At 33.0% G+C, this 20,406-nt stretch overlaps 2 protein-coding genes and 1 long non-coding RNA gene across 3 annotated transcripts; 2 read left to right on the forward strand and 1 right to left on the reverse strand.

Annotated features, from left to right (window-relative positions):
* Positions 1–8,928: 8,928 nt before the first annotated feature.
* LOC129297023 (cell division cycle 20.1, cofactor of APC complex-like) lies at positions 8,929–11,826 on the forward strand. The gene is made up of 5 exons (XM_054935412.1): positions 8,929–9,301; positions 9,517–9,780; positions 10,140–10,409; positions 10,505–11,086; positions 11,194–11,826. The coding sequence occupies exons 1-5, from the start codon at positions 9,203–9,205 to the stop codon at positions 11,332–11,334; spliced, it is 1,356 nt and encodes a 451-aa protein (XP_054791387.1). The 5' UTR covers positions 8,929–9,202; the 3' UTR covers positions 11,335–11,826.
* A 3,132-nt stretch (positions 11,827–14,958) lies between these two features.
* On the forward strand, positions 14,959–17,588 carry LOC129297024 (protein ACCELERATED CELL DEATH 6-like). The gene is made up of 2 exons (XM_054935413.1): positions 14,959–15,661; positions 16,500–17,588. Exons 1-2 carry the CDS (start codon positions 15,089–15,091, stop codon positions 17,175–17,177), a joined length of 1,251 nt encoding a protein of 416 aa, XP_054791388.1. The 5' UTR covers positions 14,959–15,088; the 3' UTR covers positions 17,178–17,588.
* A 789-nt stretch (positions 17,589–18,377) lies between these two features.
* LOC129297026 (uncharacterized) lies at positions 18,378–20,006 on the reverse strand. The gene is made up of 2 exons (XR_008590090.1): positions 19,818–20,006; positions 18,378–18,798 (listed from the first exon to the last, which is right to left on the reverse strand). It is a non-coding gene; the product is annotated as an uncharacterized LOC129297026 (long non-coding RNA).
* Between the last annotated feature and the right edge of the window lie 400 nt (positions 20,007–20,406).

Below are 20,406 nucleotides of genomic sequence, written 5' to 3' on the forward strand. Positions count from 1 at the left end.
ACACTTAATCAGGGGTATTTTTAAAAAAAATCTTATTAATTATATATTAAAAAAACTCAAAATATATTATATTTTTTTAACGTGAAATTTTTAAAAAATACTTTATAATATTAAACGGAGAGAATATGTTGATTTTTTTCTTTGTGCTTATGTTTTGAACTACAGGCTGGGAGATGAATAAGGATGATGGCTAGTTTAGACATGTGGACATATGGCGTTAGAACTAACAAATACCAAAAAGTCAGTTGCTTGTTTGTTGCATAATCATAGAATTGACTGCAACCAACAAGTCTTTTTTTTTTTTTTTTAAAGTAATCTAATCTGAGTCTGAACATGATATGTAGGAGTTAGCCCACTTGATATTTTTCTCTTTTCTCAATCAGTTTGGTCTTAAATGCATAATTGTCAATTTAAAAAAAAAAAGAAAATGACAATTAAAAATCTTATAAAGACATTAATGATAATTGAAGATCTTGAAATATTGAAATGAATCAAACAACATAGCTGACTTTTAAATAAAAAAATGAATCAAACCATATAGCTGAATAAACAAAATGAAATAGATAGAAGTTTGTTTCATTCGATTCGATTTTAGTTTGATTTTGCTAGCAATGGTGACACAAGAAAGAGTCAATGTGAGACCACCTGAACCCCATAAACAAAACTTCATTAGTTGCAATTACTAGTGACAAAAGCTCTTTGGCATGAAATATTTTAACCTAGGAGGAAGTCTTTAGCTTATATATAGTGTTGCCCTGTACTCACTTTATCGCTATAGTTTTCCATTATTTGATTTTGCCCAAGCAAGAGTTATCTTGATTATGACATCAAGAATTTGGGATTCTTCTTTATCTTCCTCGTTCATATATCAAGATAGATGATTCTCCTTCATTATCTCTTTGTTTTTTTTAAACAACTTTTACAATATTCTCCATAAACCTTGGGATGTTTGTGACATTTTATTTAACATAACTACATATTTCAAGACTAAAACTTAAAATTTTAAAATAAGTTTATTCAACTTTTTAGACCAATTTAACTAAGCACTCTCAATTATAGTTGCAAATTAAAGTTCACTATTTTAACACAACCATGATCATCCTACCCAAATTTTACCCAATCTACTATGGTTGTGTTTGGATTATCTCCCAACTGAGGTCGAGGTGACCTAAATCTCAATTGAAAAATAAAAAGTACAATATACCTTTTTATTTTTAATAAATTAGATGGTGTTTTGTTATTAAAATATCACTTTATTATTTATAACAATAAGTTGTGGCATTTCATGTAAAAAAATGCTATATCTTGTTATTTTACTAAAATTGTAAATAAATGAATAATTAATAAGTGGTGGTATTTGATATATGAAATGGTACCAAAGGTCTTCCAGCTTTGATTTTAGTGGCGTTTAGTTTTTAAATTTTAATCGCTCTAAAAAAAACATGCTACTAAATTTTGTTTTTGTACTAATACAAAGTACTCCAAGAATATAAAGATTGCTTTAATTTGCTTGAGAATATAAGCAAATGCCTGAGTTGGATAGGAAGCTAGTAGAGCATTGCCTACCTGACAAAACAGATTTCAATTTGTCCTAGCAACCAACTCAAAGGATTTTCACCTAGATAGAGCCCCAAGTGAAAGAAGAGATTAAGAAGCTGTTAGAGGTTGGATTCATTATCTCATTCCAATACTCTCTATGGTTATCCAACATAGTCCTGTTCATGAAGATGAATGGAAAGATTATGGTGTGCATGGATTTTCAAAACCTCAACACTGCAACCCTTAAAGACATGTACTCCATGCCAAAAATAGCCTCTTGATAAATTCTGGAGTTGATAACGAACTATTCTCTTTCTTGGATTATTTTTTCTAGGTATAAACAAATTTTCACTATAAAAGAAGACATCTACAAGATTGTGTTCAAGTGCCTAGTTCCATTTGCACCTTTGAGTAGGTGGTCTTGCCCTTTGGCCTGATAAATATATAGAAAAAAGTACAATATATATTTTTTCAAAAAATAAATTAAATCATTAGTAGAAAAAATAACATGAGAAACTTCAATCTTGATCCATTGATTAAAGTATGAAGCTTCACTTCATACCAAGGGAGCAAATGAAATTAAAATGTGAAAAATAACAATTAATCTTTTTTTGAAAACTTCTCTGGTTAGCTACTCCATTCATTTTTATTTATAAGAAAAACTATTATTTTTAGTATGTTTTTTTATATAAGCAAAATTACATTTTTCAATAGGTATTTATTGCAAACTTCTTAAATTACCCCTCATAATTTAATGAATAAATAATTATAAAGACTTAATTAACATAATTAATAAAGGGTATTGTAGTCTAATTCTTTTATTTTCAAACATAATTAATATAGTTAACCAATTTTTTTAAATTATGTGATATAGCTTTTTTCTCTTACAAATAAAAATAGAAGGAGTATGTCCTCGCCCATAGGGAGCAATGTGAGGTTTGGTGGAGGTTATTCAACATCATCATTTCATGATTATGATCTTCAATCACCATGGTCGTTGCTAGAGAAGAAGAATTAGGAAATCAGAATTACAAAAATTCAAATGCAAGATAGATTATGGCCTTATTTGGTATGATGGAAAAGTTTTTGGTGGGATTAGAATTGAAATTGAAATTAAAATAGAATTGAATTTTAAAAGTGTATTTAACATGGTGATGGAATCTTGATATAATTTTAATAAGTATATTCGCTTAAAATAGAAAAAGACCAAAGTGTCCATTTTATTTTCTTTTAAAAAAACTCATCCCATCTTTTTCTTGCAATCTCATCCACGAGACCTCGACCACCTCTGCTCTATCTGCTCAATCACCATCACTAGCATCGCCCCTACTATTTTAGGCTTCTCTGGTTCGAACCAAGAAACAAAGCCATAATGCTTGAAAATCATATTCCTATTTGCCATAGTTAAGATTTCGAAGCAAAAGTCAAGCGTGTCAAAAAGGTGAACTTTCGTCGGACCCGGTGAACTTCTGTTAAAGGGCCTCTCAGCCAAGACAATGTTCATAGCAGCGAACCCGATGAACTTCCATCCAATAGTGCAACATGTGATTAGAGCAAGACTGAATAAGTCACAGATCTAATGGTGCTGATCCTGAAGCTGGAACTAGAGTTCCCTTCATCGATTTCTGAGCAATGGACTGTTCTTGCTAACACTGGACACTTCATTGTTCTTGTTGAATCATCAATAGTTAGAGGATGAGGAGACGGTTGGAAGGCGAGGTTAGAGAAGACGATCGCAAATGATGCTGATCTTGATTCATGCTAAAAAAGGCCAAGAAATGTGATCAACACATAAGCAAGAAGGCTGGGTTGGAGGAAAAGAAGGTGATGATGGTAGGGGTCAAAATGTTAGAGACACGATTCAATGAAAAATGGGCCAATTCCATCATGCTAGTGATAGAATTTGATTTTATCCTATTTACTGGAATTTAAAATCTTAAGAATCTAGATGCTATCACACCAAACATGCTAAAATTCAAATTTCATGTTCAATTCTATTTTCACATGTAGGATTTTTATATACCAAATAGGGCTATGTTATCAAAATCAGTGCTAGCATGGAAAAGTTAGACACAATCACGAAATTGATGAATGCTAGATAAAGATGTAGGAAAATCATGGGGCACAAAAAACAATAAAGACAACATCAAACAGCTTCATGAGTCTTCATGTAACGGGCGTCTTAAATTAGGACTTAATCATCATACTAACCATGGTTAATCAAGGACTAACCCAAATAGACTATACAATACGAGATTAATCTAAATGAATTCTTAATATGTATTTATTTTTTTACAAACTATTTAATATAAAGGAATCCCAAGTCTTTAAAATATTTTAAGAATTCATATCATTCAATTAAACATATGCGGAAGCATGATAATAACTATTTTTTACTTGCACAAATATTTTGACCCATTAATATAATACAAGCATCAAAACACAATCTTAAGAGCCCAAATTACCTTTCCATCCTACACAAAACCCAAAGTGCAAATGGATCAAGAATATATTATCCTAATTGGCAATATCATAAACTAAATACACATATCAACATAAAAGGAGAGAGGCCTACAGAAGTGATTATTATCACTTGGCCTAATGCTCCTTTCCTCTGTTCTTCTCAGATGAGCTAGTTCCTGTAATATGTTAAAAGAGATGGGTGAATACAACCACTCAGTAACCAAGGTATATCTAAGTTATACAAATAAATGATAATTAATCATGAATGCAAGTGACCAATAAATTTATCAAGGTGACCATTCAAACAATCACATTAATAACATGTTAATCACATTAACATTGAACTCATGTGAATAATTTCAAGAATAAAGTTAAGTATAAAATTTGCACAAATAGCCACATATACATTATTCGTATAATTACTACATGTTCTCATTTCTACAATTACAATCATATTCTCAACATAACCATCAATCACTCAAATGGCATGATAATAATAATATGCATGATCAATCTCTTCCTTATATCCCCCCTTATTTCCTCTGACATGAAATCCGTGGGCCAACAACCAAAAGGGATCATCCATGTGGTGAGACTACCCAAAGCCTTAATCATATCATGAGGGGCTACCGGGCCAGGGTTACCTTACTCACTTATGAACACGGTTTCCCCCAAATCACACACTATGGGGTGTCATACCCAAAACTAGCTCTACCCAAAACTCCAAGTAGGCCAGTAGGGTCAAGTCCCTTAATAGGAACAATGCTACAGTACCTTACAAGGTAAGTAGTGGCTATAACCCCTAGGATTATTGGTTAATAGTCAAATACCATATGAATTTTGTGCAATCGCTAACTCCTTCACTAAGGCGAACTCCCACCATATGATCATACTAATAAAAAAATACATTTTAAAAACTCATATATATAATTCATAATTTATAGTCAAGATTGTGCACATCATCATCAACATCAATCTCATTACTTATACCAAGTCACAATTAACTTGGTCACAAATCATAAGGTCTCAACAAAACCACATGCATTACAAACAACTATTTCAAATTTAAATATATATATATATATATATATATCTTTTGTTTCACCAACATATTTAATTAATTAACATACAAATGTATAAAATAGATTTCTCCTGGTTACCTCAACCTTTGAAAGGTCAAAGGTTACCCCTCAAGTTACAACACTTCCAAAGCTTTCCAAATCTTGAATGGTGTCAAAAGAAAATTAATCTACAATTGATCATATCCCAATATGTCAATAATATTATTAACACAATTTTCACTCATACTCTAACACCTAAGTATTTATTTTATTTTAGTTTATATTTATTTATTTATTTTTAAGAAATTAGTCTTAGTCTCTTGAATTCTAAAATTTAATTTCATGTATTTGAACGTATCTACTTGGTTTAATAGTCTCCTTCACAATAATTTCATTCAAATATTTTTCTAATATTAAAATTTCTCTTTTTATTCCAAAAATTCGCACATAAAAATACCCAAAAATTGCAAACTTGATTTCAAGCCTAGAATCATTATTCTATAGCCATAATAATTTATTTCTCATCTCAAATAATAATCTAAATACCAATAAATCAATTTATATTTTCAGATTTAACTAAAAATTACCCATAGAAATCTAGGGATAAACTCAAATGCCTTAAATTCTAATTCTATCAACAAAATAATACTCTAGAATATTTATTACACTACTAACAACCTCAAAATCATATTTATTCAACATAAATTCATCCCTCTTCCAAATCCTAAATTTTCTACCACCACAAAATCAAAAACCAAAGAGAAAATATGACTAAGAAAAATATTTAGAACACTTACCTAGTTTTAGAATACTTAAAATCTCATATGAAGTATCCTATTATGGAGCTTCACCTTCTAAATCAGTCAGCCTCTCCATCAATGTCGCTCGCTCTCTTGCTCGCTCTCTGCCTCAGCTCGCGTATAGGGATGAAATGAAGAAATGAAGGAAGGAGGTGATTTTATAAAAAAAATACCGCGGGTCCCACATATTTTTTTTTCTCCTCTTTCCTCTCTCTTCTTTTTTTTATTATTATATATATATGTGTCATGATTGCCGTGGGAGAGCGCCGAAAGCGATTTCTTCTTCTCCTTCTTCTTCTTTCTTTCTTTAGACATTTTCTCTTTTTTTTTAATAATAATAATAATAATTTAATATTTTTTAATTAATTAATTAATTATTATTATTATTTTTAAATTTTAATTTAGAATTATATCCTGATTAGATTTAATAATCATCTCCTTCTAATTGCTTACCTCTAAATATTTTTTAAAATTTCTATTAACCCAAATTAACTATTAAAATTTAAATTGGGATGTTACACTTCAAGTGCATGTGAAGGCTATTGAGCATCATATTCTTCAAAGTCATTTCACATTTAGGGTTTTGTGAAACTTCAATTTAAAAGAGATCAGAGTTAATGAACAATTATTGGAGGATTGGTTAAAAAAACAATTATTAGAGGAAAATAAACAATTTTAATATGAAAACCTTGTAATTTCATTTGCCATGATAACAATAATAAAAATAAAATCAAGTGAAACTATATACATAACTAACTTTTATAGAAAAATTAACTACTTTGATAAGGGAGTTGTTTATGAATATAGTTTTACTTGATTTTATTCTTAGTGTTATTATTAGGGTAAAAAGAGTTGCAAATTTTCTCATGCTAAAGTTGTTCATTTCCGACACTGAAGTGATTAATTTTTCTACATGAGTTGTTTGGGCACATAACTTTACTTGATTTTATTCTTAATATTGTTATTATGATAAAAATAATTATAAATTTCTCATATTGGAGTTGTATATTTCCCATACTGAACTAGTTAATTTTTCTATAGGGTTATTTGTATGAATAATTTTACTTAATTTTATTCTTAGTACTATTATCATTGTAAAAAGAGTTGTAAATTCTTTATATTGGAGTTATTCATTTTTCATATTGAAGTGGTTAATTTTACTACAAGAGTTGTTTTTACATAAAGCTTCACTTGATTTTATTTTTAGTGTTATTATCATGGTAAAAGGAGTTGTAAATTTCTCATACTATAATTATTTATTTTCCCTAGAGTAGTTGTTTATTTCTCTACACAACTTATTTATCTTGTTAATGATAGCTGTAAATTCTCCTACAAGAGTTGTTCAATTCCTATACTCAAGTGATTGAATAACATAAACAACTCTAGTAGAGGGAATTTATATTTCTTTTTACTATGATAACAATACTTTGAATATAAAAAAAATCTCATTGTAAAGTGGGATCTTGAAGGATTGATGCACATTTTTCCTCTTCAAATTAAATCCATCATTGCCAAGAATGTACGGAACCAAAGTTCAAAGACTAGGAGAAAAATAACCAGGGAAAAAAGGACAATTAGAGACCCCATAAGGCCATTAATTACAGTTGGGGATTCTAAATTATTGAAATACTAATAATCAACTATGATCCTTATTTGAAATTAAAAAAATATGAATATTCTAAAATGTCTTATAAAAGTGACTTTAGTAAATTTTTAAGTGACAATTGTATATTCACAAGTGTTATTGAAAAGTTTTAAAAGTGAATTTTAGTTTTATATTAGGAAATCCATTTCTAACTATTGTTCCTTAATTTCCCAACTGAAATGAATAATATTCTCATCCCATGATAGTAATTTTAGTAGTTTCATTTTTCTTATTTTTCAAGAAATCTACCTATATATTAAAAAACATAAAAATTCACAAGTCATTGGGTTCATATTCAAAAATGACTTTAGTAAATTTTTAAATGACTATTGTATGTTCACAAATGCCATTGAAAAATTTCAAAAGTAAATTTTAGCTTTATATTGGAAAATAATGCATTTTCAACTATTATTTCTTGGTTTCCTAACTAAAATTAATAATATTTCTATCTCATGATAGTCATTTCAGTAGTTTCATTTCTTTATTTTTAAAGTGGAGAGAAACTTTGTAAACTTATATATGTATTTAATTTTAAGTAAGGACCATGATTAATTATTGAGATTTTTAATAATTTAGGATCCCTAATTGTAATAAATGGCATTATGGGGTCTCTAATTGTTATTTTTCCAAAAAGTTATGGTGAAGAAGATGGAAGAGATGGAGCTAGCTCAAATTGATGGAAGCTAAACTACAAAAATATGTTAGAACTTGGAGAATTGGAATTGTTGTCCATGCATGAGAGATAGAAGGGAGTGAGATTAGGTGGGGCATCAATTGCGTCAATGACAGTTTCAAATAAGAGAGGAGGAAAGGGAGAATATTTTCTTTTTAAATTTAAAACAAGGTTAAACTTGTCATTTCTTTTAACATTTTAATTTTATTTTATTATCTTTGACATACAGTGAAGTTTCATACTTTAAGGGGTTTTTTTTTTCATTATGTTTGGTTAAGGGTAGGCTAAAATGAAATTTTTCCAAAATAACATTCTTTTCAAGATTTCCATCCCAATTTCCAATTAATTCTTTTATATAACCATATTTTATCATTAATATTATTAATATATTAAAATTTACATATCTTGATTTGATTAGATAGTATTAAATATATAAGGTTAAGTATATAAATTTTACCCAAAAGGTAAGTTGGGTTAAACAGGTTTGGAAGAATCACATATAATGTATTGTCATTTTTAAAAATTCAATTGTTAATGAATCTAAAATTAATTAATTATATTAAGTGGGATCTTATTGTAAATCTTCTTCCCTCTTTTCCCAAAGGGAAATTCCAAAACCTCCACGAGAAATTAAAAAAAAAAAAAATTACACACACACACAACTGGTAACGGCTACTTCCAAACATAGCCGTTATTGCGCCTCCTGCCCTCCGAAGGCAAACCCTATTTTTTCCATCGGAAATGCAGAAACACTCGTTATTTAATCTCACTGAATCCCTCTCATCTGCCACATTCATTCTTCACTCAGCCCTCTATTCACTGCAGCGCGCTCAGCAACGATCAGCTCTCGCAATTTTTCTCATTATTCTCTTCTATTATTTCTCCTCTTATCATCGTTTTTGCAGGGACTTCTTTCAGATTCGTCATCAGTTTTTTTTATCTCTTTTTTCTTTTGCCTATTATTTTTTTCAATTGTATTTTCTGCTTTGTATTTGTTGTGTTTCGTTTTGTGTTTTGGATAATGGATGCAGGATCTTTGAGTTCCTCCGCAAATTTGAAAACACATTCTCGATGCCCTCTTCAGGAGCAGTTTAGTCAAAGAAAGAATTCCCGAGAAAATGTAAGAAACCTTCTTGCAATTTGGGGCTTCTTTCCATGTTATTTTCCGTAAATCATTTGCATTTTCTACGATCCCGAATTTTAAGCGATTAAGCTGTTGTTTCTTTCCATCACTAAGTCAAGGATTTTATTTTGAAGAAATTGGGGTTTTTTTTCGTTAAAATATAGTCTCTGATGGTTTTTATTCTGCTTCCTTGTCGATGTGAATATCACCAGTTGGATAGATTCATACCAAATCGTTCAGCCATGGACTTTGATTATGCACACTACATGCTTACAGAAGGGGCAAAAGGTAAGGAAAATCCCAATGCGAACTCGCCCTCAGCCTACAAGATGAAGCTTGCAGAAGCAATGAACATGAACCGGACGCGAATCTTAGCTTTCAAGAACAAGCCACCTGAACCAGTTGAATTTTTCCCACGCGAGTCCTCTCCAACTCTTCACAATAAATCCGCTAAGCCCCGACGGTTTATTCCTCAGGTGCATTCCTAAGATCTGATTAATCTACAATAGATTTCAATTAAGCTCGGGTGTCTTGAATAAACTCCCTTAGAAAACTTTAATTCTTTTTGAAACTCTAGCAATTTATACGACTCAATTTCACATTTCACAAGGGGTTAGGTCTTCTTTGGGCATGAGAAAAGGTATAGTTCATTACTATAGTAGTTAATCACTAATCTGGATTGTGGTTTTCACTAGGCCTCATATTTTCCCTTTATTATCTTAATTCTTATCAACTTTGTTCCGCGTTTCTGTTCGCTTTAGCGGATTTCATGGGGTCCGAGTTATCTTAATCATGTTCCACGTTTCTGTTCTGATATTGATTGTTGGTTAAGCAGAGTTCCGAGAGGACATTGGATGCTCCAGATCTTGTGGATGATTACTACCTCAATTTACTTGACTGGGGAAGCAGCAATGTTCTGGCAATAGCACTTGGAAACACAGTGTACTTATGGGACGCTAGCAACGGATCTACTTCAGAACTTGTCACTGTTGATGAAGAAAATGGGCCTATCACTAGCATCAGCTGGGCTCCAGATGGAAGGCATATTGCTGTCGGCTTGAACAACTCTGAAGTGCAACTTTGGGACACCACTTCAAATCGACAGGTTTTTGTCTTATGAGAATCACACTTGTTTGGATAACAAACCCGTGTGTTATATCTGTGCTCCTTAGCCTAAATCTCACTTGTTTGTTTCTGCAGTTGAGAACTTTGAGAGGTGGTCATAGGCAGCGAGTTGGGTCTCTGGCATGGAACAATCACTTGCTTACAACAGGAGGAATGGATGGTAGAATTGTGAACAACGATGTAAGAATTAGATCACACATTGTTGAAACCTACAGAGGGCATGAACAAGAGGTTTGTGGGCTGAAATGGTCAGCCTCAGGTCAACAATTAGCCAGTGGAGGGAATGACAATCTGCTTTTCATATGGGACAGAGCTGTGGCATCTTCTAACACAGCAACACAATGGCTTCACAGACTTGAAGAACACACATCTGCTGTAAAAGCTCTTGCCTGGTGTCCTTTCCAAGGAAATTTGCTTGCCACAGGGGGAGGTAGTGGAGATCGATGCATTAAATTCTGGAACACCCACACAGGTACTTGCTTGAACTCAGTTGACACTGGGTCTCAGGTTTGTGCCTTGTTGTGGAACAAGAATGAGAAGGAGTTACTTAGCTCTCATGGATTTACCCAGAATCAGCTAACACTTTGGAAATACCCATCAATGGTGAAATTGGCTGAGCTTAATGGTCATACTTCAAGAGTTCTTTATTTAGCTCAGGTGAGTTTTATATATAATGGTTTTTTTAAGCGCAAAACTTCCTTTCATTTCATTCTTGCAAGATTATTATAGTTTTTTCTCTGATTATGTTACATTTCGACCTGTAGAGCCCAGATGGTTGTACAGTGGCATCAGCAGCAGCAGATGAAACATTGAGATTCTGGAACGTGTTTGGAGCTCCGGAAGCAACTAAACCCGCTCCAAAAGCAAGATCTGAGCCATTCTCAAATGTCAATCGAATTCGTTGAGTTTCTCAATCATGCACCAAAGTGCTCGCCATCCAAGGAGCACGTATACAGAGACACAGCACAAGATGCAAAAATGAACAACGACATTGCAAATACAACATGATCCGCTTCTTCACTGGGTGTGAATGCTTTATAGTTTGAAGATACAATTTCGTACAGCTGTTATGAATTTTGATGTACTCCATTAATATTCTTTTCTGTTAATAATCAGTACAGGTCTAAGTTGGCAATTACAACTGTTTGTTGTGTGTCATGTGATGAGAGGAAAGCCAAATGAATGTAATAAGGTTGGCTAAATTTGTGTACATCCTTGTGTAACTTTGACTGTGGGTGTGTTCACTCATGTTTGAAACTTCTGCGTATCTTGTAAATCTTGTTATTCAAGGAAATTTGGAAGGTTTCATACTCACAGCAAGAATCTTTCAGTAGTGATCAGCGATCACCTTAAACTCTGCTAGCTTACAAAATGTATTTAGTATTTCTTGTTGTGGACTGGTGAGTGTTTCTTACTGTTAGCTAGCTAAGGTGCTTTAATATTACTATTACTATTATTAGGATTATTTTCTCACTGGAGGTTTTTTTTTTGGTTGCTTGCATATAAAGTTTACGAGGGAACAAATAAGTGGGTTTTGGATTATATTCGAAATAATTTTAGAGGATTATATTCGAATCATATTTAACTGTTTAACTGTTAATTTGGATGTCTGTCTAAAACAAAAAGCTCTACAAGGCAAAACATGTTATTTTCAAAATACGATTATTTCTTGTTTTTAGGCCAGAAAAATAGGCTTGGCTAATAGATCTTAGGCCTCTTAACCCATGAGGCCAGGACCCACACTACACCATGTGTTTTGTTTCTCTCTCTCTCTCTCTCTCTCTCTCTCTCTCATTGGTCGGCTCATGTGGAAGTTTTCATCGTTCATATGAGAATGAGAAAGGAATTTCTTCTTCTTCTTTCTTTGTTTCATTTTTCTTTCAATAAAAAGGAGATTCCTTAAACCTTACATCCTAAATTAAGGAAAGGAAACCCAAAGAAGGTTAATTCTAGAAATGGGCATTGGAAAATGTAGTTAATTTTTAAAAATAACCTTCATAAGATTATTTTTCGGTAGTATCTTCATGAGATTTTATACTTTTAGAATGAAATATTAATAAAAGCATTATATGTTTAAATTTTGTCCAATTCAATTATCAGATCACTCACACTGAAGAAACCCAATGGTGATTCCTGTTCAAAGGAGGGAACTGAGAGCTCAAGGAAGAGGTAGCGATTCCACTTTTCATGAAAGTGCGATTTCTTAACGGTATAATATGATATGACCTCTAAACACAAGTTTTTCAATAGGAAGATCTGCATTTACTCTATGTGAACATCTTTCTTGATAATTTTGTCCTACTACACATTATCCTTCATGTGAACAACTTTTTACATCTTGGCAATTGCTGAATGTATATTTTATCTTAGTTGAGTGATTTTGAATGCTGTCTCACTCATTTTTAATCAAGGCTGGTGAAAAGATTCTAGATACCAAGGTATTCATTTATTATTATATGTGATATTTTTTTTGTTGGATTTTCATTTGTGTCAACTGCGAATTTAGGTAACATATTATGAGGATGAACGTTTGATGCATGAGTTGGCTGAGTCTGTTGACTTATTCTTGCTCTGTATCTGTATATTTGGGTTCCCTGCCCGCGAATTGTTGATCCCGCAACAAAGTATATGTCTTTAATAATTCCTGCATTTGATGAGGAACATAGGCTTCCTGGAGCTCTTGATGAAGCTATGAAGTAAGTCAAAGCATGCCTTTTTATCAACATTATGATTTCAACAAAAGAAATTGGATTAGATTATTTTAGCTTCTTATTGGTCCACATAGGTCTTCCTGTTATTTATTTTGCTGCTATGCATGCGTTGTAAAATACAATCCACCTATCTTATGAGTCTGCTAACGTGTCTATGCTAATCAGTATTGTTGAATTGGTTTACATGTCACTTGTCACTTGATATGATATTAGTAACACATTTATTTCCTAGCCTTCCAGTCAAAAAAGCTTCAGAAAGATCAGTAAGATAGATAAGCAAAAGTAACTAACAAGGGGAGGTTTATAATTCATAGAAGATAATAAAACATTTAAATATCTATGTGCTTTCTCGATTATTTCAGATGCCTATTATGTTGCACTGGGTTTCTTCAAACATGATTACATATTTGTGTAGTTTTGTGCTTGTTAGAATGGTATGTTTTGTTATTTAAGGCACCTTATTCTGAGAAGTATTGGAGTCTCCTGTTTACAGCGATTGCAGAGAATTGCTATATGGAACTAAAGTGATATTTATGCCTTTACTTTGTAGTTATCTTCAACAACGTGCCTCGAAGGATCCTTCATTTTCATGAGGCATCACTAGTTTACGACTATCCCTGGAAGGCTGAGTTACTGACAATATCTTTTAGATAATATTGTTTGAAACTCTGAAATGGTAGGTTGAAGTGACTGATCTTACTTCTCATAACTTGAAAAAAAAATCTCTCTGCATACTGCTATTCCAGTTGGTGTATCTCACTTCTGATGCATAGTCAGTTTCATGTTTATTTTTAAAAGCTTTACCTCAGGAAGCAATTTTCTTCCAATAATGATATGTATAGTCAGTATTACCATAAGGGGTTGGACATGTGCACTGTTTAACTGTCCGCTCTCTACTCAGGAGCGGTGAGAGCATAGGGGTGGTTAATGGAAATAAAGTTCACTTTATAATAATTAATAGTGAGGACACTAGTGGTTGTGGAATGGTGTCTTGTATTATGATAGAGCTCATGATTTTACTAAGACCTACCAGAGGAATCCAAGGAAGAAGAATAGCTCAGTAGGGACAACCGTGACTGGTTCAGATGTTTATCCTTGGATCCTAGCCGTAAGAGGGAAAAAGTCATAATCTAGTGATGTGTTAAAGTCTATTTTGGGGAGTAGGAGCTGTAGGAGAGCTCTCTTTTGAGCATTAGAAGTCTTTTGTCTGAAGATGAGAAAGATAATACTTTGTGTATTGGGTGTAGTGGAGAGTGCAATCTATATAGCTGACCCATTTAATAGGATAAAGTTTGTTGTTATTGTATAGCGAGAAGAGTCTGGCCTCTCAACTGTGAAGAATAAAGTTGAAGGGTGGTTTTGACATGTGCTTGCTGAACTAACAAATACCAAAAAGTCAGTTTTCCTATAAGTTTGGCTTGTTTGTTGCATGATTGCAGAATTGACTACAACCAACGAGTCGACTGTTTTAGTAATCTAATCTGAATCTGAACATGACATCTAGAAGAGTTAAACCACTTGGTATTTTTCTTTTTCCTCAATCAGTTTGGTATTGATTTCTCCGGAAACTCTAGAAACAAAATCTTAAATGCATAATGTCAATTAAAAAAAAATCCTTTTAGGTAATTGAGAAATATGACTTTTAGGCTTTGTTTAGAATAGGAAGAAAATAGATAAATAGGGAAGAAAATTAGGGGGGAAAAAATTCACCCTTCTCTTTTCTTAATTTCTTCTAGAGAGAGGAAAAAACTAAAGGACAAAATTTTTACCGGGAAGGAAAAATGCATGTTACGCTTACTTTCTTCCTCTAATTTTCTCTTCTCCCTATTTTCTTCTCATTCAAATGAAGGGTTAACTTTCGACAAAGCTCTGGAACATCTTTGATGCCAAAGGTTATATATATACAACTCGTGCTTTAAAACATAATGCTTTTCTTTGTTTTATCCTCATGGATCCAAAATTGGTAAAATCTGCTCAATTGGGAGACACTGACGCACTTAATGAATTACTGGAAGGCGATCCCTTGATATTAGACAGAGTTGCTTTATCTCAGATTGCAGAAACTCCATTGCATATCGCTACACTTGCAGGGAGAGCCAACTATGTAAGAGAACTTCTGAGTCTAAAGCCTTCTTTCACAGAGGAGCTGAACAAAGATGGCTTTACTCCTTTGCACATAGCAGCAGCCACAGGAAACACTGAGATAGTGAGAGAGTTATTATCGTTGAAGCTTAGGCCTAACCTTTGCCTTCTCAAGGACAAGTTTGGGATGAACCCACTTCATCATGCAGCCATAAGAGGAAGGGTTGGTGTCATTCAAGAGTTGGTTTCTTGCTGTCCTGATGCGGCCAAACAAGTCACTGCTCAAGGTGAGACTGTTTTTCACCTTGCTGTGAAGAATCACCAGTTTGAAGCACTTAGGGTTTTGGTGAAGCTTTGTGATGATGATGAGATTATGACCTCTAAAGACAGAGATGGAAGAACCGTCCTAGATATTGCCATGGCTACTAAACAACTCCAAGTAAGCTTTCTGTTTCATATGCAGTTTCTAATTTTTGGGACTTATACTCTTTGGGATCAAACAAAATGAATTAAATCATTAAGAGAAATGAGATTGTGATTTAAATAAAAGGTATAGATTCTAAGTTTCTGTGAGCATATATAGAACTGTATTAGCAGAGCTAAGGGTTTATTGTTCAGAAAGATAGCTTCGCTTTAATACATACATATTGAATTTATCTTTTTGGCATGGATTAGATATATTGAGCTGAATTTATCTTCATGATTCTGTTTCTTTTTTCTTCTTATTCCTGTTATTCTAAATTGTCATAGCATTAACACTAAAAGAACAACTCACTGATATCTGCTTAAAGCAATCCTTGTTTTCTCACTGGGTTGACCAACGGGTGCAACTGAAAGTCAACAACTAATGGTCAATGCCTGCTAAATAAACAATCTCACACACTCGTGCGTATTTATGTACTCCCTCCGGTCAATAATATAGGGTAATTTAAAAAAAGTTAGTTGGAACCTAAATCTTTTAAAAATTTATACATCTTTGTAAGTATATCTTCAACAAATGCCTTATATGATTGTTTTAATAATAACAATTAAAATTTTAATGGACCATTTTTCTCAAAAAGAATAAATGAAGTAGGGGTAGTTGGGAAAAAAAATTATAAGAAACTACTAAATGTCCTATATTTTGAACCAAGCATGATTTCTAGAGTACTCTATATTATAGACCATAGGAAGTATTTATTAACAATAACAAGTTATCAGAGAGGCCCATCTCGCTAGAGACATTCTGATTGCTAAATCTAAAACAATAATTGTGAGAAAACTTAATAATCTTGCAGGTTCTGGAGTTGTTGGGTTTCAAAGGCAAAACAGACAAAGACAGTACCACCTTAGAGGTCCTCACAGAAAACCACTTAGAGACACCTAAATCCATAACACACAATGGAAATGCGGACACAGCTCAGACTTCTCAGCAAACAGGAGAGAACTCTAATAAGGGCATATGGGAGAGTTTAGAACAAATGGTACTAGTTGTGGCCAGTTTAATAGCTACAGTCACTTACCAAGCTGGCCTTTCACCTCCACAAACAATCTGGAAGGAAGACATGAAGAACCATCCCAAGTGCATCTTCCACAGAACCAACCAATCTTATTCTTGTCCAGATATCACTTACTATCTATTCATGTCTTTCAACACATCTGGGTTTTTCGCTGCTGCCTTCCTCATATTCTTCTACAGAAACGGGTCCTATGTCAGGGTGTTGCTGCCTGTTGCTCTTGTTTCTATGATGATAACTTACATAACTCTCTCAGTTTCTATGTCACCTAATGTTTTGTCCTTGTTCATTCTTTACCTAATAACACTGGCCATTTTCCTTTACTGCATTCTGGCAATTGAAATGGTTAGGAAGCTTATTCACAAAATCTTCAATTATGCACATGACAGAGCTAGTAAGCTAGCAAAGCTAGCATATGAGAGATATAAGTCGGTTGGCAGTTCAGGAGAGCAAGCATGAGGACTTTGTCCCGTGTGAAAATTCTTATACACATACGAAGGATAACGTTTGAGGAGTGACTGGATTTTGTATGCTGCAGATTATGATTGTACATCACTATTACTATTTGGGGAAGTGTTTGTGTTAATTTAAGTTTAGCAGCAGGTTTGTTCATACAATACAAGCACGAGGACTTTGTCCCATGTGAGAATTCTTATATACATACGAAGGATAACGTTCGACGGGTGACTGAATTCTATATGCTGCAGATTATGATTGTACATCACCATTACTATTTGTGGAAGTGCTTGTGTTAATTTTAGCAGTAGGAGTGTTCATACAATCCTTGTCCCATGTGAGAATTCTTGTATACATACGAAGGATAATATTTGATGAGTGACTGAATTCTATATGCTGCAGGTTATGATTGTACGTCACTACTACTGTTTGTGGAAGTGTTTGTGCTAATTTAAGTTTAGCTGCAGGTGTATTCATACAGGGCTTGTTTGGCTTTTAAAAAGGACTTGGTTATAATTTGGCAAAAGCAACAAGTGTTTTTTTTTTTTTTGGGCAACCGCGAAAGTAAGAGTTATGTGAAATAGGGTTCGGCTCCATGCTTAGCCCGCATATCTATAATCAGTGGAAATAGGGAAATTGGATTTTACAAAGTGTGACTTGTTTAAATTGATCTTTAATATTAAATTACCAGAGAAATAAGAAAGCCAAATATTTTCATGGTAACAAATGATTGTTAAATAAATCATCTCTAAAAGAGAAACATGAGAAAAATTATATTCAAGGACCCGAACCTGACAAACAATTCAAATTATTTTCAAGGACTAGGCAGGTACCCTTAATATTTGGCCATCAATAGACAAAAATACGGACTCAGAATGTAACTTGATAATTTTTTTTATCACTTCACATCACAAAAGAATTAGAATTATTATTCCCAAATTCTAAATTTCTTGCTTCATTACTTCTCAACTCTTGAGATTAGAAAATCATAGCTTGAATTTCTCTAGGTTATAAGAACTTCAAGAATTATTACAATAAAAAATTAAGATTTTATCATAAAGACAGTATGTCTATCCATTACAAATATTAAATCCTTCAGATTTGATAAATCATTTGTTTTTAAAGATTTTTGTTATCAATTTGTTAAATTTATATCCTTAAATGTAATAGACAGTTAGTCTGAAGATTTACAAATAAAAGAGATTGAGCAATGCTGTGTGTGACTTGTACATAATATGACTTGTTACAAAATTTGAGATTACAAATGAAATACGGATATGGATTTTCCTAAAAAAAAAAAAATATACATATAATCAACACTAGAGATGATGATATGGATGGTGCCCTTTAGAAGCGGCCCCTAATATAGGCATTTTCAAGTCGTCCTCAATTTCTTGCTTCACAAGGAGCATCAGTTATAAATATTAATACATAATACACCATATTTCTTGTACTTGAATTTATAAAAAGATTACAAAAGCATCCATCTTCCATAATAAGTAAAGGCTTGAATATAAATCCAGATGGTAATCAATTAGCTACTTTTATTCCTTATATATCATACTTTTGACATCCTAATAACTCCACCTTCAAGCCAAGCTAGCCACCTAGAATCTTCATTAACCTATAAAAGTAAAAACCAAATCATATTTTTAGCAAACCTTACTAACAAGAGGCATTAAAGGCGCATCAAACCCAAATTCAGATGTGAAGGAGAAGTTCATTACAAAACAACCAGAAATTCTTTGTTCAATAATTAAAATTCAGATGTCAGAGATGTGACGGTAAAACCAAAATCAATATACCTGAAATGGGATTATTAAATGAAGAAAAGCAATGAAATGAGGGGAAAAAAAAAAAAGCATAACAAAAGGACAATACAAACTAATATTGCTTAAAGCTAAATCATACAGGTCCTGTTAATGAGCAGCAGAAAGACATACAAAAGAATGGGTGAAGGGTGATTAAGAGCATACAATGAGATTATTCAATTTTAAGGCAGGTGTAATTGTCTAACTTGTCCTCATCAAAAGGATTCATCTTTTGGCGTAAATACTATTTCAACCTGTAATCATCAATGAGCCGTCCTTTTGGCAATCTCAAGGCCATCACAAGATCAAGTTCTAAGCTTGTCCCTGCTTTGGTACAGCAAAATCAGAAAATTACAAAAAGTGCTTATTTTCAATAACTTCTGCTCCTGCAAGTTAAAGCTCTAACGGAGCAAAGCATAATAAATGACAAGGTTATTCGTCTGGACGTCATGAACACCTAGTCAGTCCGGGGATAGAAACTTATAACAGAGGAAAAAATATAGTCTACTAGCATATGGAATTGAGCTGTTCTTACTTATTCCTCATGTTCTTCAACCCTTTTTGGTTTTATTCCATTAGAATAACAGTTCCATATACAACCGAGAATAACAATTCCATATGCTTTCGTTCTTCAAAAACGTTCTTCAAAACACTAAACATTAGAGGGCTAAAATTTGAACACTTTTAAACAAGATTTAGAGTTCCTTTGGCTAGTTCTAAATATTAAAAACAAGCAGAAATTGTGCTCCCTCAGAAGACAAACGTGGATAACAGTGAACATTTCAAACTTTTAAATCCGAACCAGAGCACATACTGCAGTGTAGTCAAATACCTAGCTAGAAGACTCAGAAGGGGCATCACCAACGAGCTTTAACTCTTGCACCTGTTTGAAGTTCTGCCATGGCTTCACCCAAATTTTTTTTCATAAACCTTTTTCTTCCCACCATCAGTTGCCTCCAGCGTGATGTAGTACATAGTGCCAGCAACCACCTGCTCTTTTGCACCTATCACCTTTCCAAATTCAAAAGAGTATTCTGCAATCGTACAACAAACACAATCAGAGGGGAAAAAAAGACGATTATTACTCAACTAAATTGACCTGGAACAAAATAGAGAATCCCAATAGTGCTATTAGAAATGCGAACGACAAATTTAAATACCATCAATCCGCACTAGTTGGAGAATACAAGAATAATCTGGATTAAGAAATTTGATTCAAACAAGAAGTAACCTCATCAAATCAAATTAATCAAAGCCGAAACACATCATCAGTGGCCAATCCAGTTCCAAAATAACTCGCATATTTAACTTTCCCACGAATTTCAGTAAGGCAAAACCGAATGGAAAAATAGTGTAACGACGAACCTGCTTTTGTTGTGATCTTCAACAGCAAAGCGAGCAAGACTATCGATCTCAAGGCT

Source organism: Prosopis cineraria, unplaced genomic scaffold, assembly GCF_029017545.1.
Source record: "Prosopis cineraria cultivar Desert tree isolate PC_DT_omini unplaced genomic scaffold, ASM2901754v1 PC420, whole genome shotgun sequence".
Classification (NCBI taxonomy): Eukaryota; Viridiplantae; Streptophyta; class Magnoliopsida; order Fabales; family Fabaceae; genus Prosopis; species Prosopis cineraria.